The following is a 26,101-nucleotide window of genomic DNA, read 5'->3' as shown; positions in this document are numbered from 1 at the left end:
ATATAGTCGGGATTATGGTTGTCGGGAATTTGATTGGCGGTATTTCGGTTGTCGGGCTTGCGAATGCCACCGAGTAAAAATATTATCAGCGTTTGAAAAATAAACTAATTATGGATGTTTCATGTTGTTTTTGATATTTCTTAAGAATATGTCCTTGCAACATTGAAATTGAAGAATTTCTCAATATAATTAAAGCTCGGGGCTAAATGCATACTTAGTCGACAGAAATCTACACTCAATGTTATTAAATTATAGAGAACCTGTTTTGTTTAACTCAAAATAAAAACAGAATGGGACAAAATATCATTGACATTGATAATTAACAGTCGATGATTCAAGATAAATATTGAGAAACCAACAAATAACTAGATTTAAAAAATATAAAATTTAGTTATTAGTCAGTTAAGATAACTATTGAATAGTTTAAGTAAATATATATTTTAATTCACGAAATTCTACGTAATTTAGAACAATTTGTTAGTAAATCTATGAATATTTAAAATGTAAATTTTAGTTGATAATAAAGGAGGACCAGATTGAAAATTTCTAAAAATAATATAATTACTTTAGTTTAGAAATAGGAACACATTGTGTATTACTTATCGAAATTTGAGCAACGCGAATCCGATTATTTGAGCAACAGTTCCAAGTATCGCGATAAGTGTGTGTCTGCAGTTGTTTGGGATTTTCGAGGCGCAGGAATCCCCTTCCACTTAAAAAAAGGACAACCGGAGGAACAACTCGACCCATCCCCGAATAATTACCAGTAGCATTGAAGTCTTCACAAGCACAACATGAAACTGAAAGTATACATTCTAGGTGCTCTCGTCCTTGTGTTGACAGTAAACGCGCAATCAGGTTTGTACATCCATCTAAAAAAAATGTTAGTATTAATAAATTTGTAATAATAGAAGAATGCGAACTTGCTGATGGTTCTACTGGTGATTGCGTTTTGGCATCGAAATGTCCATCTGCGGTGGATTTGATCAGGAGCGGCCAGAAGCCGAAGATTTGCGGATTCCAGGGTTTGGATTCTATGGTTTGCTGCGATAAATCTAGTACGGTTTTAAGGAAGAGTCTGAAATGTAAGTAATATTAATATGAAATGCGAAGAATTACTATTAATACAATAATAACAACAACAAAAATAGTTTGCGATGAATCGCAGATTCAGAAACCAACATTTGTGGATCCTGGTAGCAACGTGCAACATGCTGTGGGAAGTGTTAACGCTTTACCTAGGGAATTTCTTCATATGGTAAATTAATCCTTGTAGGATATGTGGTTAAATTTTTAATTATTTGTTGATTTAGGCCAGTTTGGGTTATGGATTAGACGTCGATAACGCCGTTTGGGCGTGCGGTGGAAGTCTGATTAGTAAGAAATTCGTCTTAACAGCGGCGCACTGTATATCTAGCAAAGGGTTGTAAGTAATTACCATTGAATGTTTAATATATTTAATAAACTTAGGTTAATTCTTAATTTTATACTACTTATTGCAGAGGCAACGTGAAATTTGTAAGATTAGGTGATCTGAATTTGAAGTTGTACAACGAAGCGGCAGAACCACAGGACTTTCGTGTGGTCAGGACAATTAAACACCCGGATTATAGAATGCCATCAAAATACCATGACATAGCTTTGATCGAATTGGATCGCAACATACGTCTGTCCGCGTACGTAAGACCAGCATGTCTGTACACGGAGAAGGAAAGCTCGAATCTTTCATACATTGCGACGGGTTGGGGAAATCTGGGCTTCAACGGTGAACCTGCCGTCCATCTGCAGAAATTGTATATACAGCAAAAGAACATCGACGAATGCAAGAAGTTCTTCGAGGTGAACGCTCGTAGTCTAAGCAAAGGCATCATAGAAGACATGCACATTTGCGCTGGAGATATTAACAAAGACACCTGTCAGGTAAATGATATTACTGTGACAGTTCGTGTCAAGAAACGTCAATAATTGATTCTTTTTTAGGGCGATTCCGGAGGACCGCTCCAACAGAGGAATATCAAATACATAGATTCTTGGAATATTCATGGAATCGTTTCGTTCGGAAAGCCTTGCGGCTTGAGCAAAGCACCTGGAGTTTACATCAGAGTTTCCAATTACATCGATTGGATTGAATCAGTTGTATGGCCCAACTAAAAATATGACTGCTTTCACTTGACATTTAATATTACTCTGACGTTAGTTATATAAGGAACATATTTAACTTAATTTATTGCTCAATAAAAAATATTTAAACCATTCATTTCATATGTAACAATATTTTTGTATATTATCATTTTTTATATTATTTATAAATTGCAAAAAGTTAAAGTAACTTTTCAAAACAATTTCAATGACTTGTCAAATTCAAATTTAACCATTTGAAATTGCAAATACGCACTTTATGATGTATATTTGTACTCCTTTTTACTAATAATCATAATGTAAATTTTATTTGATAATAAATGAGAACCTGATTGAAAATTTAAAAAAAAAAAGTTAATTTAGTTTATGTTTAAAAATATACACACATTATGTATGTATATACACACGAAGTTTGGTCAGTGAGCAACGCGAATCCGATCATTTGAGTAACAATTCCTAGTAATGCGATAAGTGTGCATCTGCAGTAATTTTGATCTAGTGACAGTAACAAAGACAAATGTCAAGTAGAGTAATGTCAAACGCAAAGTTTAGATTTACATTATAATTGAACTGTTGTTTATTTGTCAGATTAGTTCAAATTAAATAAATTAAAAAAAATATTTATAAAAAAACAGGAGACTTTATATGTGTTTGCAATGCATCATTTACCATTTTTATAGGTTTCTAATAAACAAAATCCTTACCGAGGATCTCTAACCTATTTTCATCTGAAAATTCCTTTGCTTAAATGTTAAACTAACATTTGAGTAAAGATAACTCACCTTAAGCAATCGATGGATTGTCGTAATTAGTTTTCTTATCTTAAATTAACATGGATAAATCAGCAAAACGGAAATATTCATAAGCAACAACGACAATTCGTCAAATTTCTGCAAAATGAATTTCATAAAGAATACATTAATTTTTTGTCCCATGCGGAAATTTTGATTAATAATCTAGTTACACACATATAATATTTGCAGATATGTTGTTTTTGATATTTCTTAGGGATATATCCTTGAAGAACTTCTCAATATAATTAAAGCTCGGGGCTAAATGCATACTTCATCGACATAAATCTATACTCAATGTTATTAAATTATAGAGAACCTGTTTTGCTTAACTTAAAAAAAAACGAAAAAATAAAAACAGAATGGGACAAAATAAGAAAAAAAATATAAAATTTAGAAATTACTAGGTTAAGATACTTGATTTGTCAAATTCAATGTTAATAGATTGAAATTGCAATTACGTGCTTCATTGTATATGTTTTAATTCACTTAATTTGTAGCTTTTTATTCATAATCAAATAGTTTATTGACTATCTCTCCACATATTAAATTATTGAAAATTTAGTTACTTTAGTTTAGTTTTAAGAATATGCACACATTGTGTATTATTTATCGAAATTTGGTAAATGAGCAAAGCGAATCCGATTATTTGAGCAACAAGTAACAAGATAAGTGTGTGTCTGCTGTAGTATGGGATTTACGAGGCGCAGAAAACCCCTTCCACATGAAAAAGGACAACCGGAGAAAAAACGCGATCCATCCTCAAATAATTACCAGTATCATTGAAGTCTTCACAAACAAAACATGAAACTGAAAGTATACATCCTAGGTGTACTCGTCCTTTTGCTGCGAGTACACGCGCGACCAGGTCCGTACTTCTATTAAAAAAAAAAGAATTAGCATTAACACATTTGTAATAATAGAAAAGTGCGAACTTTCCGATGGTTCTTCTGGTAATTGCGTTTTGGCGTCGAAATGTCCATCTACGGTTGATCAAAAGCCGAAGATTTGCGGATTCCAGGGTTTGGATTCTATGGTTTGTTGCGAGAAATCGGGTATCGTTTTAAGGAGGAGTCTGGAATGTAAGTGGTATTAATATAAAATGCGAATAATTACTATTAATACAACAACAAAAAATAGTTTGCGATGAAACGCAGATCCGGAAAACAGATCCTGGTGCCGACGTGCAGCATGCGATCGGAAGTGTTAACGCTTTGCCTAGGGAATTTCTTCATATGGTAAATTAAACCTCAAAGGATCTGTGGTTAAAGTTTTAATTGTTGGTTGATTTAGGCCAGTTTGGGTTATGGAACTGACGTCGATAACGTCGTTTGGGCGTGCGGTGGAAGTCTGATCAGTAAGAAATTTGTCTTAACAGCGGCGCACTGTGTATCCAGCAGAGACATGTAAGTAATTAACATTCAATATTTATTGTTTAGTATATTTAATAACCTTTGCTTAATGATTGTTGAATTATTCATTCAAATGCATCCTAGTTGACATTTGGCATCATTGCAGATGTAACACTTATTATCATTGTTTTCTAAAACGCAATTTGCTTAAGAACTTATCAATATTACTTCTTATTTGGATACTATTTATTGCAGAGGCAACGTAAAATTTGTTAGATTAGGTGATCTGAATTTAAAGTTGTACAACGAATCGGCAGAGCCACAGGACTTCCGTGTTGTCAGAACAATCAAACATCCGGATTATAGAATACCTTCTAAATACCATGACATAGCTTTGGTCGAATTGGATCGCAAAGTACGTCTTTCCCCGTACGTAAAACCAGCATGTTTGTACACGGAGAAGGAAAGCTCGAATAAATCATTCATTGCGACGGGTTGGGGAAATCTGGGCTTCAACGGTGAACCGGCTGTACATCTGCAGAAATTGTACATACAGCAAAAGAACATCGATGAATGCAAGAAGTACTTCGAGGCGAACACTCGTAGTCTAAGCAAAGGCATCATAGAAGACATGCACATTTGCGCTGGAGATATTAACAAAGACACCTGTCAGGTCAGTGATATTACTATGACAGTTCGTGTCAAGAAACGTCAAGTATTGATTATTTTTTAGGGCGATTCCGGAGGTCCGCTCCAACAGAGGAACCACAAATACTTTGATTCTTGGAACATTCACGGAATCGTTTCGTTCGGAAAACCTTGCGGCTTGAGCAAAGCACCTGGCGTTTACATCAGAGTTTCCTATTACATCGATTGGATTGAATCAGTTGTATGGCCCAACTGAAAATATGACTGCTTTCACTTAACATTTAATAGTATTGATAAATAAATATATAACTATTATTTAAACTATTCATTTAATTATTTTTAAAGTAAATATAAAAAAAAAATATCATTTGGTATCAAAATTGTAACAATGTTTTTGTATTTTCATTTACTTTTTAACAAAAATTTTATCAATTTTTATATTATTCATAAATTACAATTACTTTATGATGTATATTTTTACTCATTTACTTATTATTTTGCGTTTTACTTATGTTCAGGATAATAATCACAATATACATTTTATTTGATATTATATAAAAAAAAAGTTACTTTAGTGTAGATTTAGATATATGCACGCATTATGTATTATTTATCGAAGTTTGGTCAGTGAGCAACGCGAATCCGATTATTTGAGTAACGCGATAAGTGTGCGTCTGCAGTAGTTTGGGATTTTCGAAGCGCAGGAATCCCCTTCCGCGGTACCACATAAAAAAAAAGAACAACTCGACCTATCCCTGTATAATTTCCAGTTGCATCGAAGTCTTCACAAACATAACATGAAACTAAAAGTATACATCCTAGGCGTGCTCGTCCTTCTGCTGCGAGTACACGCGCAATCAGGTTCGTACCTTGATGAAATAAAAGACTTAGTGTTATCAAATTTGTAATAATAGATGAGTGCCAACTTCCCAATGGTTCTTCTGGTGATTGCGTTTTGGCGACGAAATGTCCATCCGCGTTGGATCTGATCAGGAGAGGGCAGAGGCCGAAGATTTGCGGGTTCAAGGGTCTGGATTCTATGGTATGTTGCGATAAGTCCAGTACCGTTTTAAGGAAGAGTCTGAAATGTAAGTGGTGTTAATATAAAATGCGAAGAATTACTATTAATGCAACAATAACAACAACAAATAGTTTGCGATGAAACGCAGATGAAACCAAATATTCTGGATCGTGTTATCAACGCTGGGCACGCTATCGGAAGTGTTAACGCTTTACCTAGAGAGTTTCTTCATATGGTAAATTAATCCTCAAAGGATCTATGGTTAAAGTTTTAATTGTTGGTTGATTTAGGCCAGTTTGGGTTATGGAACTGACGTTAATAACGCTGATTGGGCGTGCGGTGGAAGTCTGATCAGTAACAAATTTGTTTTAACAGCGGCGCACTGTATATACAACAGAGACTTGTAAGTAATTATCACTTAATATTTCAATTTTCGGTATATTTAATATTCAAGCAGCTTTGACACTAATTATCATTATTTTCTGAAACTCAATTTATATAAGAATTTACCAATTAATATTAATTCTAATTTTTATATTACTTATTGCAGAGGCAACGTGAAATTTGTAAGATTAGGTGATCTGAATTTGAAGCTGTACAACGAAGCGGCAGAGCCACAGGACTTCCGTGTCGTCAGGACAATCACACACCCGGATTATAGAATACCATCAAAATACCATGACATAGCTTTGATCGAATTGGATCGCAACATACGTCTTTCCGCGTACGTAAGACCGGCATGTCTGTACACAGAGAAGGAAAGCTCGGATCCGTCATTCATTGCGACTGGTTGGGGAAACCTAGGTTTTAATGGTGATCCGGCCGTCCATCTGCAGAAATTGTACATACAGCGAGTGAACACCGGCGAATGCAAGAAGTTCTTCGAGGCGAACGCTCGTACTTTAAGTAGAGGAATCATAGAAGACATGCACATTTGCGCCGGAGATATTAACAAAGACACCTGTCAGGTGAGTGATACTATTATGACAGTTCGTGTCAAGAAAAGTCAATGATTGATTCTTTTCTAGGGCGATTCCGGAGGTCCGCTCCAACAGAGGAACAACAAATACATAGATTCTTGGAATATTCATGGAATCGTTTCGTTCGGAAAGCCTTGCGGCTTGAGCAAAGCACCTGGAGTTTACATCAGAGTTTCCAATTACATCGATTGGATTGAATCGGTTGTATGGCCTAACTAAAATAATATGACTGCTTTCACTTGACATTTAATATTACTCTGACGTTAGTTATATAAGGAACGTATTTAACTTAATTTATTGATCAACAAAAGTTATTTAAACTATTCATTTCATATGTAACAATATTTTTGTATTTTCATTTACTTTTTGATCATAAACATTATCAATTTTTATATAATTCATAAGTTGTACATAATATGTTATATTTTTTGTTTGTTTGAGTTACTACAGTAACCATCATATATTTATCTCAAGTATTAAATTAGAACATTCTAAGAAAAAAAAAATATAAAATTTAGAATTATTACTCGATTAAGATTATTATTGAACAGTTAAAGAAACTTTTCAATACCATTTTAATGAATTGTTAAATACAATGTTAACCACTTACTTATTGCATTTGTGTTCAGGGCATCATTTACAATGTATATTTTATTTAATAATAAATGATACCCAATTGAAAATTTTTATAATTTTTTTTTATATCCTTTATTTTTATTCACAATCTGCCATAATCATGACAATGATTTGAACAGTTTTTTGAAATAGACAAAAAAAATAAATAAAAACAGAAATAAATAGCCTTGGAGCGGAACGATTTTCCATCGGAAATCTTCCTAATTTTATAAATAATAATAATAATGTTTATTGCATCAGTCGTTAAAAAAAAGTCAACTGATACAAAGGGCTCTTGATCATATAGGTCTTTCTGTCCGGGAAATAATATATAATACAAAAAAACAATGGAAAACCGCAAAATTATAACGGTATGATTCAAATTGATAAAATGTGTTCACAAAGAATAAGAGCCGGAAATCCGATTCCCGACTCTCAACGTGAAAAACCAGAAAAAGCAGTGATTCCCAAAGTGCTCTATGACAACCTGCAAGGGGTCTAAGTCAGCGAAAAAAAGAATTAGGAATCCATGAAATGAAAATAACGATAATGGATCTCAACATACACTGATAGTATCTATTTACTACTATCTTATAATATAAAGACATATACATTATTTATAAAAGTACCTATGAAGTAAAAAAAAAATTATATATGTTCATTATTAAAGCATCAGGTTCATCCTTCTCACTAAAAACATTTACTTATTGCTTAGTTTATTTTATGTTACCTATATTTTATATAACAGATACAAATTTTATTTTGAGTAGTTTTAATTTAAATTCAATTAATAAATGTATAAAACTTAACATGTGTTTTTACTTTAAGTTTTTAACACTAAACTTCACTACAGTTAGAAATTTACAAAAAATCAATATCAAAAAAGTTTGGGAACTTCTGCTCTAGAGCAAAACAAAATAGGTGTGCTCAATGCACTCATATAGTAGCTCGTTGGGAGGTTTATGTATTGGATTGTCCGGGTTCTATGTAGAATATAGGAATATGTACACATTGTGTATTTTATTTATCTAACTATTTGAGCAATAATTCCAAGTATCGTGATATGTGTGCGTCTGTAGTAGTATGGGATTTTCGAGGAATCCCCTTCCACAAAAAAAAAATGTACAGATCTACCTATCCCCGAAGCATTGAAGTCTTCAAAAACACAACATGAAACTGAAAGTATACTTCGTAGGTGTGCTCGTCCTTCTTCAGCAAGTACACGCGCAATCAGGTTCGTACATCGATGTAAAAAAAAAAGCCAGCATTAATAAATTTGTAATAATAGAAGAGTGTGAACTTTCCGATGGTTCTACTGGCAATTGCGTTTTGGCGTCAAAATGTCCATCCGCGGAGGTTCCGCCCAGGTGTGGCCTTAGGACGATAATTTGCGGATTCAAGGATCTGCAATTCATAGTATGCTGTGAAAAGTCGAGTACCGTTTTAAGAAAGAGTTTGAAATGTAAGTGTTGTTAATGTAAACAATTACTATTAATGCAACAAAATGCAATAGTCTGCGATGAAATGCACATCCCGAAACCATATTATTCGGATTGTGTTATCACGTCTGCTGCGGGAAGTGTTAACGCTTTACCTAGGGAATTTCTTCATATGGTAAATAAATCATCAATGGATATGTGATTAAAGTTTTAATTGTTGATTGATTTAGGCCAGTTTGGGTTATGGATCTGACGTCGATAACGCCGTTTGGGCGTGCGGTGGAAGTCTGATCAGTAAGAAATTCGTTTTAACAGCGGCGCATTGCATATCCAACAGAGACTTGTAAGAAATTAAAATTTAATATTTAAATTTTTAGAATGTTAAATAACATGTTTGTTGAATAATTCATTTAAAATTCTTTGTCTAAAATTCAATTTGCATAACAACTTACCAATATTACTTACTATTTTTATACTATTTGTTGCAGAGGCAATGTGAAATTTGTTAGATTAGGTGATCTGAATTTGAAGCTGTACAACGAATCGGCAGAGCCACAGAATTTCTATGTCGTCAGGACTATCAAACATCCGGATTATAGAATGCCATCAAAATGCCATGACATAGCTTTGATCGAGTTGGATCGCAATATACGTCTTTCCGAGTACGTAAGACCGGCATGTTTGTACACGGGGAAGAAAAGCTGGGATCCGTCATTCATTGCGACTGGTTGGGGAAACCTTGGCTATAACGGTAAGCCGGCCGTTCATCTGCAGAAATTGTACATAGAGCAAGTGAACATCGGCGAATGCAAGAAGTTCTTCGAGACGAACGCTCGTATTCTAAGTAGAGGAATCATAGAAGACATGCACATATGCGCCGGAGATATTTACAAAGACACATGTCAAGTGAGTGATACTATTATGACAGTTCGTGACAAGAAATATCAATGATTCATTCTTTTCTAGGGCGATTCCGGAGGTCCGCTTCAACAGACGAACGACAAATACTTGGATTGTTGGAACATCCACGGAATCGTTTCGTTCGGAAAGCCTTGCGGCTTGAGCAAAGCACCAGGCGTTTACATCAGAGTTTCCTATTACATCGATTGGATTGAATCAGTTGTATGGCCCAACTGAAAATGTGACTACTTTCACGTGACATTGACGTAACTTGTATATTTTCATTTACTTTTTGAACAACAAAATATAATATGTTATTGTTTTCTGTTTATTATAAAAAAAACATCAAAGATTAAAAAATATTGAATAACATAAGATATAAGAATATTTTAAAAAATAATTTAGTATACAGATTCGAGTCGCAATTAAAATCTTCTAACGGACGAAAAAGGAACGGATGATTTCAATCTGTCATTTCTTTGTAATTTACCGATGAATTAGCATATTATGCAACAATGATTACAAATCTTCGCAATCGAATACATGAAACACGGTAAGTATGCACTGTACGTACACATCTATAATTCATACTTATAGTTGCACAAACAGATTCGGTTTGATAGTTGTTTGATCAATGACCAATTCGAATCTGATAAAGCGTGCAATCATTCGAAACTTATTTATTTACATACGAGTGTGGGTTGCCCAGAAGTTTGGAATTTTAGATTCGCAGTAATCTCCATCCTTGATTGTATAAATAAAAGACCCTACCTGAAAGAAGAGTCAGTAAGTAGTGAAGATTTATAGAAAAAAGATGAAATCAAAATGTTCTCTTTTAAGTTTTGCAGCGCTCATTTTGTTCGTTAAAGCGGAATCAGGTTTGTGTACTTTTAGAAAATCTTCAAATCTTCACTTAATAGATTTGTATTAATAGAAGAGTGTAAATTTCCTGATGGCTCTTTTGGGGATTGCGTATTGGCTTCGCAATGTCCATCCGCGTTGTCGCAGATCAAGGAACGTCAGAAACCTCAAATTTGTGGATTTCAGGGTTTGGATTCTTTAGTTTGCTGCGAGAAGACTAAGACTATTCTGAGGAAAAGTTTGAACTGTGAGTTTTTGTATAAACTATGGTTGTTGGTTCTATTACAAAATTAGTTTGTGAGCAATCGCAGATACCGATGTTGCTAGGAAAGCAAGCGGTTGGTGGTTTCGACGCTTTGCCCAGAGAATTTCTGCATATGGTGAGTCTTTTAGGAAATATATGACTTTTTATATAATTTTAGAGTGGTTTAGGCGAGGGTACGGAGAGGATATCAAAGATGTGGTTTGGGGCTGCGGCGGAAGTCTGATCAGCTACAATTACATCTTAACGGCGGCTCATTGTATTTCCAACAAAGATCTGTAAGTATGATTCAACACTTTGACAACAAATTGACACATAACAATGTTGATTTGACACTAACATTACAAGTTTTATTATGCAGAGGGAACGTAAATTTCGTGAGATTAGGTGATCTGAACTTGAGGTTGTACAGCGAACCATCGGAACCGCAAGACTTTCGCGTTGCCAAGACTTTCAAGCATCCGGAGTACAGGACGCCTTCAAAGTACCACGATATAGCTTTGATTGAATTGGATCGAGCCGTACGGGTTTCAGAGTATGTGAGACCGGCGTGTCTGTACACGGAAACGAAAAGCAGCGTTCCGAACTTCATTGCAACGGGTTGGGGAAACATCGGGTTTAACGGAAAACCAGCTTTGCATCTTCAGAAATTGCACATCCAGCAGACTAGCGTCGAGCAGTGCCGAAAGTTCCATGAAATCAACGCTCGCACTCTGAACAAAGGCATTATTGAAGACATGCACATTTGCGCTGGTGACATTAGCAAAGACACCTGTCAGGTATTAAAAAAGTCAAATGAGAAGTTGACGTGGATTGATCGAAGGGTTGATTTTCAGGGCGATTCCGGTGGACCGCTTCAACAGAGGAACAATAAATTCCAGGATTCTTGGAATATCCATGGTATTGTTTCATTCGGGAAGCCTTGCGGATTGAGCAAAGCCCCTGGCGTTTACATCAGAGTTTCCAACTACATCGATTGGATCGAATCTGTTGTTTGGCCCAACTGAAGACTACAATCCTCTTATCCAAGAATTGTTATAATCTCGCTCTCCATGATTTCGAATTTTATGTTTGTCTTTAATGTATTTAATTTACTTTAATTTATTCTCTGTTAATTAATAAATAATCATATTTTTTACAATATCGTTAAACAAACAATTACATATAAACATTGGAAGAAGCAATTACTTATGCATTTAAGAGCATATTAATGCATAATTATACTAAGTGTACAGTTGATTAAGTGTTAATCTATTAATAATTAACCGGTAATTACGACGTAACGAAGCATAAATTTAATTTATGCATGATACTTTCATCAACGCAATTTGTTTGCTTGAAACGTCTTAATAATTGAGGATATTCATCAAGAAAATTATCTAATATTGATAAGACATATTTATTTCTTATTGGGTTATGTAATATTAGATTAGTGACGTTTCATCATGGGGTTTAATTTGACAAAACTGTCAATATTTTCTGTGACAGTTATCAATGATTATTAATTAAAATGTGTTAAATTTTGTATAAATATTATTAATTAGGCCAGACAATCGATTCTATCCAATCTATGTAGTTTGAGACTCTGGTGTAAACGCCAGGACTGGATGACAATCCACATCCTTTTCCAAAAGAAGAAACACCGAATATTGTATTCAATCTTGGCAGTGGATTAAATAGTATCCTTTTCTGCAATGGTTCACCGGAATCACCCTAAAATTTATACAACTTAGACTCGAATCTTTACTAAAAGTGTACAAATTATACTTGACATGTGTCAATGCATATCTGCAGGTCATCCACAATACCTGACTTTAATTCACCATCAGCTGGATAATGTTGCTTACATTCCATCCAACTCACCAAATCTACTTCAACCTTCTGCACTTGATCGGCTGATTCACCGAAATTCTGCAACAAACCCCAACCAGTTACATTGAATTTATCGTAACCGTTGACATTCCGATCGATGTTTAAGCAGGCAACATTCGGATAAGTAGAAGATAGGACAGAATCGTGCAACTCGATCAAGGCTATATCGTTGTAACGAAGAGGAGGTCTGTAGTCGGGATGTGCGTACACGTTGACCACTTGAAAATTTTCGACATCCTCAATCTTCCTGTTGACTCCTAACCTAACGTAGTTCACTTGCCCTCTGAAATGACCTGTAATATCTTCCATCACAAATCTGTAATACTCACAGATTTTTATCGACGATGCAATGTGCGGCGGTAAGCACGAATTTATCACTTATCAAAGATCCACCGCATCCCCAAACAATTTTATCGCCGACTTCGAATCCCAGCGCCGCCTGCAACAACAAACTCTTGTAATAGATATAAAAATTTAATAAAAAAAACATAAAATCACCATATGAGAAAATTCCATAGCCAAAGATGTTTCTTCATAAAAATTAGAAGAACTTAGATTGTACAGCTGTTTCAATTCATTTATGATATCGCTACAATCTAAAACTTACTAACTTTAAACGCAAATTATTGATTACAATATAAATTACTTACATTTCTTAGCTTTATATCCAAACCCTTGTTGGATCTTAATCGAACTTTGATCTTTAGTCTTCTCAATGATACCAAAATTCTCTAGAATCGCTGCTTTAAGCGAAATCAATGAGTTTAAAAACTCTTTGATTGATGTGCAAATGTCATCTTTACTACTAGGAAATGGACATGTAGCTAAAATGTTTGAAATCAATTACCATTAGATATGCTTTATTTTATATACTGCACCTTGAGTGGAACGGACGAAAAGTGTTTGTAGTATTATTAATTGTAGACAAGTATGCATCTCTCCTTCGACTGCGATAAATCGTTTCAAAATTTGTTTATCTCTTTTTTAATACCAAGATGGGAGATGGTTCTTGCCTTACGTACCTCAGCATCGGATTCAGAAGAATTTTCTTTATTCAAATCTATAAAGTAAACAAAGAAGTCGCGTTTGGTCAAAATCAAATAAATGTTCAATATGACTAAAAAATTGCATCAAGTACAATTGAAATCTTAACTACAAAAAAAAACAAACTGTCGATCAATCCCTTATAATACGCAAACTAATTTACCGATTTTTCAAATGAAATTTATTTTGCAATGAATCAAATGAAAATACGAAGAAATTGTGTGTTGAATCCATCCCTGCGTTTACCTTGAAACAACTATTATTTACTTTAATAATTACTACGCAATGATTATTAAAAAGATGAATACATTCAAACTTATTTGCATCTGACTGCAAAAGAATTCAACAATATGCAATAAAAATTGCTTTAATGTTTCGTGTTTTTTTTTGTACTCTTCATCTAACAAACTATTAAATGTCAGCAAAAATATTGTATATACATATGTAAATAGGTAGAAATTTACTTGTCTTTTAATTGGTATTTAGTATATATTAATCTCACAAGAAAATGGAACAATTACTGTTACATAATAATGATTAATTAGGCCATACGATGGATTCTATCCAACCTATATACTTTGAGACTCTAGTATAGACGCCAGGACTGGCTGACAACCCGCAAGCTTTCCCAAAAGAAGTAACACCAAACAAGGTATACAATTTGGGCTTTGCGCTTCTATGAAATGGAATGATCCTTTGCAACGGTCCACCAGAATCGCCCTAAAATCTCAACAGATTACACTCAAAAAACATACTTGAAACTAAAGTATAATATACTTGACATGTATCGCGTCCCTGATGACCCGCGCATATCTGCAGATCATCCAAAACACCTTTATTCAATCTCCTGTCCGGCGGATAAAACTGTCTACAATCCTTCCAACTCACCAAATCCAGATCAACCTTCTGCAGCTGCTCGGCCGGTTCACCGAGAAACTTTAACAAACCCCAGCCAGTAGCTTTGAAGCCATCATATGGATTCACGTACGGTTTGGTATTTAAGCAACAGACGCGCACTCTATCAGTAAATATTGCAGACGCGTTCAACTCAATCAAGCCTATATCGTTGTAACGTAGAGAAGATCTGTAGTCGGGATGCACGTACGCATTGGTAACTTGGAAATTTTGAGCAGAATAATAATCTTCAAAGTCATCATCGTTCATCAAATCCACATCACCCAACCTAACGTTCTTAACTTCTCCACTACAATTAACAATAATATCCATCTTCCATCACCTATCTACAATACTCACAAATCCTTATTGATTATGCAATGTGCAGCTGTAAGCACGAATTTATCACTTATCAAAGATCCACCGCATCCCCAAACAATCTTATCGCCAACTTTGAATCCGAGCGCCGCCTGCAACAATAAACAAGTTAAAATAAATAACCGAAGAAAGAGATAATATTACCATATGCGGAAATTCTTCAGACAAGGCTATTTCTCCGCCAACTACAGGATAATCCGCTTCATATAACTCTCGCAATTCATCTATTACATGGTCACAATCTAATATAAACATTTAAAATATGAACTATTCATTGCAATTATACTTACATCTCTCTGCTTTTACTCCAATCTGTTCGTTATTTAAACCCTTCTCATATCTTTGGAACTTAGCTTGAATCGCATAGTTAAATGAAGTCAGTGATTTAAAGAATTCTTTGATTGGTGTGCATCTATCTTCATCATTGCTAAATGAACATATACCTAAAAACATATAAAAAAAGGTAATTACTACTATAGTCTAGTACGCATGCTGCACCTTGACCGTAGTTAATTACAGCCGAGAATGTTTGTAGTATAATTATTAGTAGTAGATAAGTATTCATCTCTGGCTCGACTGAGATGAATCGTGTTAAAATCTGGTTATATATTTATGCCTAAAGCATATTTCCAACATTTATGATGAGATGCAAAATTTTATCTCGTCGACGGATTCAAAAGAATTTTACTGTTTTCAATTAATTAAAGATTTATTAAATTACAGAAAAGGATACCTATATGAAAAACTATATATTATGTAAATACAATGTGTTTGTGAAATGAATGTATAGTTTGAATAATAATGATTAGTTTGGCCAAACTATTGATTCTATCCAATCCATATACTTTGAGACTCTAGTGTAGACGCCAGGACTGGAGGATAAACCGCACGCTTTTCCGAAGGAAGTCACTCCGTAAACGGTATGCACTCTTGGTATTGACGTTCTATCGAAATGAATGAACCTTTGCAATGGTCCACCGGAATCACCCTGAAATCACCCAATATCTTATTAAATAAGCACATTTCAAGATTAAAATCTAATACTTCGCATGTATCGCGACTCGGATGACCAGCGCACAACTGCGAATCATCCAAAATACCCTTATCCAATTTCCTTTCGGGCGGATAATGTTTATTGCACTCTTCGAAGTTAACGAGATTAAGTTCGAGCTTCTGCAGATGATCAGCCGGTTCACCAGCAAACTTCAATAAACCCCAACCGGTCGCTATAAGACCACCATCGGGATTTACATTTGGATCCGTGTTCAAGCAAGCCATGTGCGCGTAAATCGTGCTGTCGACAGACCGATTCAACTTGATCAAAGCTATATCGTTGTAGCGAGATGGGGACTTGTAGTCCGGATGTCTGTAAACGTTAGCAACTTGGAAATCTTCAGGTCTTGCGTTGTCGGTGTCCAGTGCCAAATTCAGATCTCCCAAGCGAACTTGCTTTACTTCACCCCTGAAATTAACTGTAAAATCTTTCACTCGAAGTTAGAAACACTCACAAATTTTTATTGGCTATACAATGTGCGGCTGTTAGCACGAATTTGTCGCTTATCAAAGACCCACCGCATCCCCAAACAATCTTATCGTCGACTTTGAATCCAAGCGCCGCCTGCAAAAACAAACCCTTACAATAAATTTAATCTTTTATGAAAATTACCATATGTGGAAATTCAAAAGCAAGAGATCTTTTCCCTCCGTAAGCTGCGTAAGCGTTGTCGTATTTTTTTGCCAAATAATTTACAAATTGGCTGCAATCTGAAAAATAGATCTATTAAAACGCGATTTTTAGATCAATATAAATTACTAACATTTCTCAGCTTTCGCTCCTGCTTGCTGTTCGGTCAGTTGAATGGAACGCTGATCGCAACAGACGAGAGGAAGACCATCCGCTTCTCCACAGACCTTCGCTTTTGTTCCTGCCTTAAGTAGAGCAAGTGCACTCAGACATTGCTTGATTGGTGTGCAGATGCCTTCGTTTCCACTCGGCAAGGTGCATATTCCTATAACACTTGAAAATAAATACTAAATGGACACGCATTCTTATTGTACTCTTCACCTTGACCGCAAATCGAGATGACTTGAAGTATTACTAGCACTAATATTGGCCAAGTATTCATCTTCGACTGCGATACAATATTGTGGAAAATCCGGTTATATATATATACACACGAATATGCGTTTTGCATTTATTAAAATCCTCAGCGACGGATTCAGAAGTATTTCATTTTCTGCCCTAACACATCTTCATATTACAACTTTTATTTCCATATATAAATAACTTCTAATCACAGTTATTTGTGCATTAAATCAAACCAAAGACACATTATAATATAATATAATTATGCAACATCGAAACTACAAAACATGGTTTAAATCCACCCCTGATCTGACCTTGTTGTCTTCTAGCATGAACAGTTTTTGTATTGTTTTCGGAAAATGTCGATTTACATAAAATTCAATAAGAAAATAACAATACAAACACTTTTACCTCGGCAAAAGAATTTTACTGTTTACGATGTTTAAGGAGATTTTAAAAACAATTTTTTCCAAGGTCATTTGGTTAACAGTTTTGTGTAGAAGATCCAGAGAGAAACAATTTTATTTCAATTAATTATTCACTTAATACTAGTGTAAGAAATAAACATTAAGTTTGTTCGTATATTTTATACTAAATATGAAATATTTTGTATTGTTAATTTGGCCAAACTATAGATTCTATCCAATCTATATAGTTAGAGACTCTAGTGTAGACCCCAGGAGTTGCCGACAAACCGCACGCTTTTCCGAAAGATGTCACTCCGTAAACGATATGCAATTGCGGTACAGACGTTTTCTCAAATGTTATCCTCCTTTGCAACGGTCCACCGGAATCACCCTAAAAGTACAAAATCTTAATAACTTAGCACATTTCAACAATAACATCTAATACTTCGCATGTATCGCGATTCGGATGACCAGCGCACAACTGCATATCATCCAAAATACTCTGATTCAGCTTCCTTTCCGGTGGATAATATTTCTTACACTCTTCGAAGCTAATGGCATTAAGTTTGACCTTCTGCAGATGATCTGCTGGTTCACCGGCGAACTTCAATAAACCCCAACCAGTGGCAACAAAACCTTCTTCAGGATTTATACTCGGATCCGTGTTCAAGCAAGCGATATGCACGTAATACGTTTCTTTTGCAGTCTGATTTAACTCGATCAAAGCTATATCGTTGTAGCGATATGGAAACTTGTAGTTTGGATGTTTAAAAACGTTGGCCACTTGGAAATTTTGAGGATCTGCATCGTCGGTGTCCACTACCAAATTCAGATCACCCAAGCGAACTTGCTTTACTTCACCCCTGAAATTAACTGTAAAATCTTTCACTCGAAGTCAAAAATACTCACAAATTCTTATTGGAAATACAATGTGCGGCTGTAAGCACGAATTTGTCACTTATCAAAGACCCACCGCATCCCCAAACAATCTTATCGTCGACTTCGAATCCAAGCGCCGCCTGCAAAAATAAACCCTTTAATAAATATAAAAAATGAATGAATGAAGAGATACAATTACCATATGAGGAAATTCCATGGCAAGAGAAAATTCCCCATTGTAACTAGGGTAAGATCCTTCAAATTTTTTTACCAAATAATTTACAAACTCGCTGCACTCTAAAAGATAGACTTTTAAGACGCAAACTGTTTGAGCATAATATAAATTACTAACGTTTCTCCGCTTTCGTTCCTGGTCCTTGTTCGGTCAGTTGAATGGAACGTTGATCGCAACAGACAAGAGGAAGACCATCCGCTTCTCCACACACCTTCGCTTTTGTTCCTGCTTTAAGTAGAGCAAGTGCGCTCAGACATTGCTTGATTGGTGTGCAGATTCCTTCGTTTCCACTGGGTAAAGTACATACACCTGAAATATTTACAAATCAATGATACGTAGACAAGAATTGTTTTAGTTCACCTTGGCTGCAAACAGAGAGAGCCTGCAGTATTACTAGCACTAATATTGAACAAGTATTCATTGCTTCTTCGACTGCGATAAAATATCATGGGAAATCCAGTTATATAGTTACGCGAAAACCGTTTTTCAAAAGGAAAATGATATGCTTTTTGAATTCATTAAAATCTTACCTCAGCGACGGATTCAGAACTATTTCTTCTTCAAACTACTTTTATTCAATCGTTTAGAAATTAATGTAATTCAGTTCTTTAGTTAAACTTATTGGTGAAGGTTATTGGTGCAATTTCAATCTAATTACATCATTATACTTTTTTGTACATATTAATATAATTCATTTTATTAACAACGGAAAATTGTATTATGTGAAAATAATTACGCAATTTCAAAAATACAAAGCGAGGTTTGGATCCACTCCTGCTCTGACCTTGTGATTTTCTTGCATGAACAGTTTTGTTTTCGAGAAATTTCTGATCATTTACATGCAATTAAAAGAATAATTATGGTTGTATAAAAAAAATAACAATTCCATTTAGTAATTTATTTGTTTCATATTTTATCGTATAAATAATTAATTGAAGCATTTACAGTTTACCCCTTTCCGGCGTACGTGGGGTTCTTGAACGTGGACGTGGCTTGTCTGTATATCGGATTTTCGCCCTAAAAATATAATTTTGAAGAATTTGTTACTAGTAAATTGTTAATATGTTCTTACGGTGTCCCATTTGGCCATCATTCGTTCTTTTTCGAATTTGGCGAATTCTCGTCTATCGTGGATAGTTGTCAGGAGTTTCCAGAGCAATAGGATAGCCAAGCCCATGAATACAATAGCAGCTATTACTCCAAGAACGATACCCAAGAGAAAAACCTAAGGTAATACAGTGTTAGATGTTGGTTTATTGTATTTGTTTTAGTTACAAACCTTGGCAGGGCATTCGCGCTCTTGTTGCGCTTTGACGACAACCTTATTATGCTCATCGAAGTAATAGACATACGCGAAACGACAGTCGTCCTCGTCGTAAAAAGCGCAAAGATTTTCATCGTTTTCTTCTTTAGCTGTAAATCACAACATAAATCTAACATCTTTACTTCTTGTGTTAATATTTACCTTCGACTTGCTCGACACCGATTGGTGTAAATTTTGTACAGTTTTTGGCGCATTCCTCCTCATTCAAAGGACCAGTCTTATACATCTGACATTGCACGCAATGTTTAAACTCTTCGCAGCGATCTGAGCAAGTCTGCAATTACAAAATAAGTAAACCCTAATTCTTGTACACCAGTTAGATTACTATCTTACAGGACATTTTTCGCAGTATCTTCCGGAGTACCTGCCTTCTTCAGTGCTCTCGCATTTACAGGATCCGCATTTACATTCACCGTGACCAGAACAAATCTCACCATCCAACACTCCAGGTGCAAAGCAAGTCTCGTTGGACATTCTGCAGTCGCAAGCAGCGCCACCCCATGGTTCTTCACACTGGCAAACACCGCATTCACAAGTTCCATGTCCGCTGCAGATCTTACCCTCGTGTCTGTCGCAAGAGAAATTGTCGCACTCGCAGAAATTACCATAAACTTTTTCCTCCTCATTACTCCTAACATTACATTCACATCTTCCGCAAACGCAGCTGCCTCGTCCAGAACAATCAACGGTACTTGAGTTATCAACCCTACATCCTAAGGTGTTCTTGATATTCTCCATTTCACTGGCAGAGCATTCGCAGTAGCGTCCGAAATGGGAGTGATCGCATTCGCATATTCCGCACTTGAATGTGCCAAAACCACGGCACTCATCAGCCTGCTCTATGTAGCCCTGTTGGATGCATTACAAATTAATCAATATGTTCCAAGTAAGTTGCTTTAAGTACTTACAGCATGACCAGGGTGTTCGCAGGGGCACGAACATAGCATTTCCAAATCAATGGTCAGACTTTCGTTCAGACCCACCGGATAGATCTGAAGAGTCTGCTTCCAATCCTTGGGGTCCTTCGGACATTGAGTCACCTCAATCTCTACTCTAAATGTAATCACGTCTCCGACCTTAATGTTACCGCACTTATTCGTCTTCTTGTCACCGCCGCTCTCATCCAAACATTGCGAGTAATAATTGATCTTAATGTTATTGCTCGCGTTATCCTTCATCTCAACGGTCGAGGATATTTGCTGATATTGTTCCTTAACCAGATCTACGATATTCGAGGAATCATTAGATAACTGTCCGCTGAAAGCTCCCTCTATGTTTTCCTGAAGCTTCTTGTAGACTCCGATCTGCTCCTCAGTCACCGCGAAGATTAAATTGATAGCATTTTGCTTCACTTTCAGATTGATTTGAGAGATGCTTGGGTAGTCTTGAAGCGATGAATGCGTGTACAAGCCGTTCTCCAAATGGCACATACCGTCATTGGGCTTTACAATTCCACCTAACTGTTACAATTAAAAAGAACATCATAATTACTCATTAACTAATTATATAATGAATTTACCTTTCCGTCTCCGGCGTAATGGAATCCTGCATCAGTCGAGAACACCAATAAACGACGAGCTTGTTCTCTCCAACCTATTTCATCCCTGCACACTACAGCTTGCATTATGGCATCAAATCCGCCCTCTGGAGCATCCAAGTTACCAGATACAGCTGCCTCCTTCACCATAGTCTATAGAAATCGTTTAATTTTATATTAAAAACAAATCATCGAGTAAAATAGAATTGCCAAATTGTTGGTTTTTATTAAAAATGCCAAAATTAAAAACCTGTTAATATCAATTTTAGGATTTAGTTGATAGTAATAAGTTTAACAAAATAAGTAGGAATTTCCAGTTAGTTTTTATATGATGCACAGAGGCCGCGTTTTATTTACATCAACAATATCTCGAATCAAAACAACAATATTAGTCATTTACTATTCTATACATATTATAAACTCACCATAGGCGAAATTCAATTCGCTTCTAAGCATATTGATCTATGAATAACAAAGCTTTCCAGTTAAACGCAAGTGTATATATGAGGATAAAGAATTCACACAGAATGTTTTGATTTGAGTTCGAGTTTGTATTTTTAAATTTGTGCATTTCTAGTAAAGTTTTGGCAACGATAAATGTCATTTGATTATTTACCCCACGAGTTTGTAAATGATTTGTTGTAAGTAGAATGTGTGAACGACAAGATGTTGAATCGTCGGTCATAAACCGTGTAAATGTGTTTAGGGTTAATACGTATTAGATCATGCTGGAATATAAACATACGAGTAATTAGTTTGTGGTGAAGACGGTGGACGTTGTTAATTCATTTATATATTTTTCATGTTTGTTTCTCTTCGACTTACGGAAAACCTATTGGTATCGGTGTCCAACCTCATTGCATGACGGTAACCATAAGGTGCAGCACAGCCCGTGCAAGGTTCCCGCAAACTATAACCAATAACTTAATACTAACACCTTCTTCGCATGCAACGAGACCTCATCTTCGGAGGTAACCACATACAACACAATAAATACTCATCGCACATCAAGCAAAAAAAAAGGAACTTGTACAGTCCTCCGGATGCATGCTACATTGATTCAAACGAAAAATAAAATGGACAAAGGATAACAAAAAGACAGATGTGGTTTCATTCAGGACGTTTCTAACAATCTACTTGAAATAGGATGGATCTGGTCTTGTTAATCATTTCTTCCCCGGATTGTTTGAGATCATCTAAACTTACTGAAAATCTAGAGGTATCAGTGCTTAAGGTCATATGGTTACGGTATCCGTAAGGCGCCTCGCAATCCTGGCACGGGGCTTTTAACCTATTAATAGCGGCAACAAATAACAAGAAAACAAAACAACAACAAAAAAAACGTGTGTCAAAATATTGAAAGAAAGATAGAAATGTGAAATTGACTACAGGATTTAAGCTATTCATCTTGTGCGGAGAAAAAAGACTTACTTTTTCGGTACGGTGCTCACGTAAGGCATAACAACTTTATCCACGAAACTGCCGAAACCCAATCTAAAGTTCGAAGTTATGTTTCGCATCGATTCGGCTAAAAGATTTCCCAGAAGAGATAACTTGTCCTTATCGTCCTCCATGGACTTGGACAAATCCATAAGGTAATAAAGATCAACTGGATAATCTTCGGCTTGAGTGTAGTGCATCTGAAAGCTGTACGATTGTCCTGAAAAGAATGATTGATAAGATTTAAATCTAGCAAAAGTGTAAAACAACTAACTGGCTCTCAGTTTCAAGTTGACTTTTTGAGGTGAAATCTGAACAATATTGGATTCGCCGAAGCCGCCGCCGCTCGAGGACGAGGAACCGTGCGAGTGGGAAGACCAAGAGCTGGAACCCGAAGAGCTATGGCTGGAAGAACCTTCAACGCTCCAACCGGATTCCATGGTTCCGCCTGCCGAACCTACAGCTGCATGGGCTTTGGACAATTCCCTGGCGATTAGCACTTGCAGGACATTATCTGGATTCCATACGTATTCTTCTGGGCAAGATTTTGAACCCGGATTCGAAGGTTGGAAGCATCTGGCCCTTTCACCGAAATCCTGTTTACATATTTAGAATTACAGTTAAAGCGATTTCATTTATGTTCCAAACTTACCGGTTTGTAGCACCACGCACACGATGGCGTTTGGATGCAGTCATGGCAATTGGATTTGGCGATACACGGATTTTGTGTCAATTTCTCCGGGACCTGTGCATTCCCTATGATTACGAACGAGAGGAACAAAATTATGTTCCGAATCAGCTGCATTCTGAAAAACATATTTATAACAATTACATCATTAATATATAACAAACTTGAAACAATGCAATTAAAATAATACAAATATTAATTCAATTATCATTAATGATGACTAACAAAATAATAACAAAAGATATATGCATTTGTAACATGAGTAAAACTATATTTAAAGGCGTGACTCAACCATTCATAAATAATGCAACGTGATGTGCTGTAAATAGAGTTGCATAAACAATGTAAATAAAGTCATAGCTTTATTGGTGAATTTGCACAATTAATATTTAGAACAAAGACTATTAACTTGGGGAATTAATTTGCGTAGGGCGGTTTCATTCTCATCGCAATTGGTATAAATATAAACATAATGTTATGCGCGCGCTGAATCTAATTGGAACACCCACACTATTATTATCAGAGTACTGACTGTTATTTTAAACCCTTATTAATTAAGTTTAGCACATATTAAACATCTGGTTATTGGGGTTATGCATTGGGGGTTGTTGAAATAATCGTTCTTCGCCCGAATATCCAACCCCTTTCAATAATTAAGTTAAAGGGGTTAAGTAGCAGTTAAATGGTTACTGATTTGTTGTGGTTTTGGTTATTTTTTTGCAGTATGTATACCTTATTCTATACATTCCAATACGTATTGGTTTCCAATTGATAATCCCTGCAAGGTGTTGTTCTATTTGCTCAAGATAAGTCGCGTAAACACATAAAGTCAGTCACACCTCTTGTTACTCCATGTTACTCTGAGCTGCACGAGCTGCACTAAGACGATTCTATATTTGGTAAAATGAATTACTTGAGCGCCATCTGCTTTAACATCTTGGAACACATTTAAAAGACCATTCACCTAAAGATTATTAAATCATAATAATTATGTTGTTAATAAAATTAGTGAATATCTAATCTTACCTAATTTACTAAATGGTCAATGGTTTTATATGTATAATCTATAGTATGATCTGGACTTCTGAAGTGGACAAGACCTAAATTTAAATAATGGAAATTCATTTAATTTTAATCCCATAGATAAATCAAGCAAATGATAAATCTAGTGGATGAAAACGAGATCCGTCACATTTTCTGTACGAAACAGATGCAACCTCAAGAAGGTAAAGGTGTACGATCTTGCATCAATTCAGAGGCTATGTTTTGCGCTTGAATTGATACCTGGTTAGCATCTTCGAGAGAAGATGATATACCTTTAGCACCTGGACATGCGGACACGTGGAAGCCGCTGCTCTCATTCACAGCAAATGAGAGCAAACGCGCGACCGCACACCCGGGAGGAATCAAAAAGAAAATAGGGAAAAGGATAGAAGGAAATGCTATGTTCTAGGTACCTGAAAAGGAACGTAACAATTAGTGACATGACATACAAATGAAATTAAATCAATCCTGAAACAGAAGAACACAAAGACATGATACACACCCGACCCGAAACATGAACGAAATATAAGTTTACACAATCTATAAGATCGTATTAAAAATACGATACACATTTATAATTACAATAAAAATAAAATTGCATTGCACATTGAACATCATTATAATATTTAACAGGAGAGGAATAAATGGAACGTCCATTTTTTCTCTCATCTTTTTTATTTTTTTCATTCCTTTGTTTTATGTATATGTTGTTTTTTTATTATTGTTATTAATCCATATTTTATTTTTAATATTTTTTTATGTATTTATTTGTTTATACATAATATTTTTATTAATCCATTTTTTTTAATGTTTTGTATGTATCTATTTGTTTATACATAGTAGTTTTATAAAATATGATTTTCTTATTATTTTTTCTATATTATGAATGAGTGTAATATGCAATGCATAACAATATAATCGCTGTTCAGTATTGTGACTACTCTATAGGCTTTGAGTAATCGCCGATAGCTTTACAAATTAAAAATGTGTAATATGCAATGCATTATAATATAATCAAGCGCTTTTGCATTGTGACTACTCTATATTTTTACAAATTAAAAATATAAATTACAACCTCATTAAGCTGTCCAGCATTGTGACTACTCTATAGGCTTTGAGTAATCGCCGAAAGCTTTACAAATTAAAAATATAAATTACGACCCATTCAATTCCTCATGTGCGAGGGGGGGTAGGATATAGGGAAAGGATAAGGGTAAATGCGAACCGGAGACTCGGCGGTTCTAGGAAAGGATGGAGAGTCCTCT

General features: G+C 35.4%; 7 protein-coding genes across 11 annotated transcripts; 3 read left to right on the top strand and 4 right to left on the bottom strand.

Annotated features, from left to right (window-relative positions):
* The first annotated feature begins 759 nt into the window (after positions 1-759).
* On the top strand, positions 760-10,177 carry LOC108557799. Its single transcript, XM_017914462.1, has 15 exons — positions 760-858; positions 912-1,085; positions 1,152-1,258; positions 1,314-1,426; positions 1,503-1,920; positions 1,981-2,136; positions 4,224-4,336; positions 4,538-4,955; positions 5,016-5,138; positions 5,614-5,791; positions 5,845-6,018; positions 6,083-6,186; positions 6,242-6,354; positions 6,502-6,919; positions 9,952-10,177. Exons 1-15 carry the CDS (start codon positions 795-797, stop codon positions 10,120-10,122), a joined length of 2,844 nt encoding a protein of 947 aa, XP_017769951.1. The 5' UTR covers positions 760-794; the 3' UTR covers positions 10,123-10,177.
* On the top strand, positions 3,720-5,194 carry LOC108557802 (venom protease-like). Its single transcript, XM_017914465.1, has 6 exons — positions 3,720-3,798; positions 3,854-4,012; positions 4,071-4,168; positions 4,224-4,336; positions 4,538-4,955; positions 5,016-5,194. The coding sequence occupies exons 1-6, from the start codon at positions 3,735-3,737 to the stop codon at positions 5,184-5,186; spliced, it is 1,023 nt and encodes a 340-aa protein (XP_017769954.1). The 5' UTR covers positions 3,720-3,734; the 3' UTR covers positions 5,187-5,194.
* Positions 10,178-10,585: 408 nt separating the features above from the next.
* Positions 10,586-12,089, top strand: LOC108557804 (serine protease snake-like). 3 transcript variants are annotated; one of them, XM_017914470.1, is made up of 4 exons: positions 10,586-10,763; positions 10,820-10,993; positions 11,041-11,286; positions 11,370-12,089. In XM_017914470.1, the coding sequence occupies exons 3-4, from the start codon at positions 11,147-11,149 to the stop codon at positions 12,013-12,015; spliced, it is 786 nt and encodes a 261-aa protein (XP_017769959.1). In that variant the 5' UTR covers positions 10,586-10,763; positions 10,820-10,993; positions 11,041-11,146; the 3' UTR covers positions 12,016-12,089. The 3 variants fall into 3 exon arrangements, with proteins under 3 accessions (XP_017769959.1, XP_017769960.1, XP_017769958.1); XM_017914471.1 differs by having other exon boundaries at positions 10,586-10,993; positions 11,370-11,787; positions 11,845-12,089; XM_017914469.1 differs by having other exon boundaries at positions 10,586-10,993.
* A 335-nt stretch (positions 12,090-12,424) lies between these two features.
* LOC108557803 (serine protease snake-like) lies at positions 12,425-13,857 on the bottom strand. 2 transcript variants are annotated; one of them, XM_017914467.1, is made up of 6 exons: positions 13,759-13,857; positions 13,531-13,704; positions 13,379-13,476; positions 13,210-13,319; positions 12,776-13,163; positions 12,425-12,721 (listed from the first exon to the last, which is right to left on the bottom strand). In XM_017914467.1, the coding sequence occupies exons 1-6, from the start codon at positions 13,814-13,816 to the stop codon at positions 12,545-12,547; spliced, it is 1,005 nt and encodes a 334-aa protein (XP_017769956.1). In that variant the 5' UTR covers positions 13,817-13,857; the 3' UTR covers positions 12,425-12,544. The 2 variants fall into 2 exon arrangements, with proteins under 2 accessions (XP_017769956.1, XP_017769957.1); XM_017914468.1 differs by having other exon boundaries at positions 12,640-12,721; positions 12,817-13,163.
* A 604-nt stretch (positions 13,858-14,461) lies between these two features.
* Positions 14,462-19,257, bottom strand: LOC108557798. Its single transcript, XM_017914461.1, has 15 exons — positions 19,164-19,257; positions 18,921-19,112; positions 18,768-18,865; positions 18,599-18,708; positions 18,135-18,552; positions 17,904-18,080; positions 16,705-16,814; positions 16,241-16,658; positions 16,042-16,184; positions 15,695-15,801; positions 15,487-15,639; positions 15,341-15,438; positions 15,179-15,288; positions 14,702-15,128; positions 14,462-14,644 (listed from the first exon to the last, which is right to left on the bottom strand). The coding sequence occupies exons 1-15, from the start codon at positions 19,222-19,224 to the stop codon at positions 14,462-14,464; spliced, it is 2,805 nt and encodes a 934-aa protein (XP_017769950.1). The 5' UTR covers positions 19,225-19,257.
* LOC108557805 (venom protease-like) lies at positions 15,941-17,362 on the bottom strand. The gene is made up of 6 exons (XM_017914472.1): positions 17,262-17,362; positions 17,014-17,205; positions 16,863-16,960; positions 16,705-16,814; positions 16,241-16,658; positions 15,941-16,184 (listed from the first exon to the last, which is right to left on the bottom strand). Exons 1-6 carry the CDS (start codon positions 17,320-17,322, stop codon positions 16,002-16,004), a joined length of 1,062 nt encoding a protein of 353 aa, XP_017769961.1. The 5' UTR covers positions 17,323-17,362; the 3' UTR covers positions 15,941-16,001.
* Positions 19,258-19,686: 429 nt separating the features above from the next.
* On the bottom strand, positions 19,687-24,675 carry LOC108557801 (integrin beta-PS-like). 2 transcript variants are annotated; one of them, XM_017914464.1, is made up of 12 exons: positions 24,525-24,675; positions 23,757-23,910; positions 23,379-23,700; positions 23,096-23,324; positions 22,490-22,574; positions 21,647-21,817; positions 21,036-21,587; positions 20,461-20,976; positions 20,269-20,401; positions 20,083-20,216; positions 19,876-20,028; positions 19,687-19,820 (listed from the first exon to the last, which is right to left on the bottom strand). In XM_017914464.1, the coding sequence occupies exons 1-12, from the start codon at positions 24,536-24,538 to the stop codon at positions 19,752-19,754; spliced, it is 2,532 nt and encodes an 843-aa protein (XP_017769953.1). In that variant the 5' UTR covers positions 24,539-24,675; the 3' UTR covers positions 19,687-19,751. The 2 variants fall into 2 exon arrangements, with proteins under 2 accessions (XP_017769953.1, XP_017769952.1); XM_017914463.1 differs by lacking the exon at positions 22,490-22,574 and adding an exon at positions 22,871-22,955 and having other exon boundaries at positions 19,729-19,820.
* Between the last annotated feature and the right edge of the window lie 1,426 nt (positions 24,676-26,101).

This window comes from Nicrophorus vespilloides, unplaced genomic scaffold (assembly GCF_001412225.1).
Source record: "Nicrophorus vespilloides isolate i.1.1-1 unplaced genomic scaffold, Nicve_v1.0, whole genome shotgun sequence".
Lineage (NCBI taxonomy): Eukaryota > Metazoa > Arthropoda > Insecta > Coleoptera > Silphidae > Nicrophorus > Nicrophorus vespilloides.
Note: the sequence above shows the minus strand (reverse complement) of the source record. Positions and strands in the feature narration are given on the sequence as shown.

Bases quoted from the DNA above. Each gene is read 5' to 3' on its own strand.
- LOC108557799 (XM_017914462.1), top strand. From the start codon at position 795: ATGAAACTGAAAGTATACATTCTAGGTGCTCTCGTCCTTGTGTTGACA. The intron at 4,337-4,537 runs GTAAGTAATTAA...TATTTATTGCAG, and splicing joins TGTGTATCCAGCAGAGACAT to AGGCAACGTAAAATTTGTTA. The intron at 5,139-5,613 runs GTTTCCTATTAC...CGTCTGCAGTAG, and splicing joins CACCTGGCGTTTACATCAGA to TTTGGGATTTTCGAAGCGCA.
- LOC108557805 (XM_017914472.1), bottom strand. From the start codon at position 17,322: ATGAATACTTGGCCAATATTAGTGCTAGTAATACTTCAAGTCATCTCG. The intron at 17,206-17,261 runs GTGAAGAGTACA...CAAGTGTTATAG, and splicing joins CATCTCGATTTGCGGTCAAG to GAATATGCACCTTGCCGAGT. The intron at 16,185-16,240 runs GTATTAGATTTT...GGGTGATTTCAG, and splicing joins CGAGTCGCGATACATGCGAA to GGTGATTCCGGTGGACCATT.
- LOC108557798 (XM_017914461.1), bottom strand. From the start codon at position 19,224: ATGAATACTTGTTCAATATTAGTGCTAGTAATACTGCAGGCTCTCTCT. The intron at 18,081-18,134 runs GTATTAGATGTT...TTGTACTTTTAG, and splicing joins CGAATCGCGATACATGCGAA to GGTGATTCCGGTGGACCGTT. The intron at 15,289-15,340 runs GTAATATTATCT...TTATTGTTGCAG, and splicing joins CTGAAGAATTTCCGCATATG to GCGGCGCTCGGATTCAAAGT.
- LOC108557801 (XM_017914464.1), bottom strand. The intron at 20,402-20,460 runs GTAAGATAGTAA...TTGTAATTGCAG, and splicing joins GATACTGCGAAAAATGTCCT to ACTTGCTCAGATCGCTGCGA. The intron at 20,217-20,268 runs GTAAATATTAAC...TGTGATTTACAG, and splicing joins CGGTGTCGAGCAAGTCGAAG to CTAAAGAAGAAAACGATGAA.
- LOC108557804 (XM_017914470.1), top strand. From the start codon at position 11,147: ATGACTTTTTATATAATTTTAGAGTGGTTTAGGCGAGGGTACGGAGAG. The intron at 11,287-11,369 runs GTAAGTATGATT...TTTATTATGCAG, and splicing joins TGTATTTCCAACAAAGATCT to AGGGAACGTAAATTTCGTGA.
- LOC108557803 (XM_017914467.1), bottom strand. From the start codon at position 13,816: ATGCATACTTGTCTACAATTAATAATACTACAAACACTTTTCGTCCGT. The intron at 13,320-13,378 runs GTGATTTTATGT...TTGTTGTTGCAG, and splicing joins CTATGGAATTTTCTCATATG to GCGGCGCTGGGATTCGAAGT. The intron at 12,722-12,775 runs GTATAATTTGTA...TATAAATTTTAG, and splicing joins TATGCATTGACACATGTCAA to GGTGATTCCGGTGAACCATT.
- LOC108557802 (XM_017914465.1), top strand. From the start codon at position 3,735: ATGAAACTGAAAGTATACATCCTAGGTGTACTCGTCCTTTTGCTGCGA. The intron at 4,169-4,223 runs GTAAATTAAACC...TGGTTGATTTAG, and splicing joins CTAGGGAATTTCTTCATATG to GCCAGTTTGGGTTATGGAAC. The intron at 4,337-4,537 runs GTAAGTAATTAA...TATTTATTGCAG, and splicing joins TGTGTATCCAGCAGAGACAT to AGGCAACGTAAAATTTGTTA.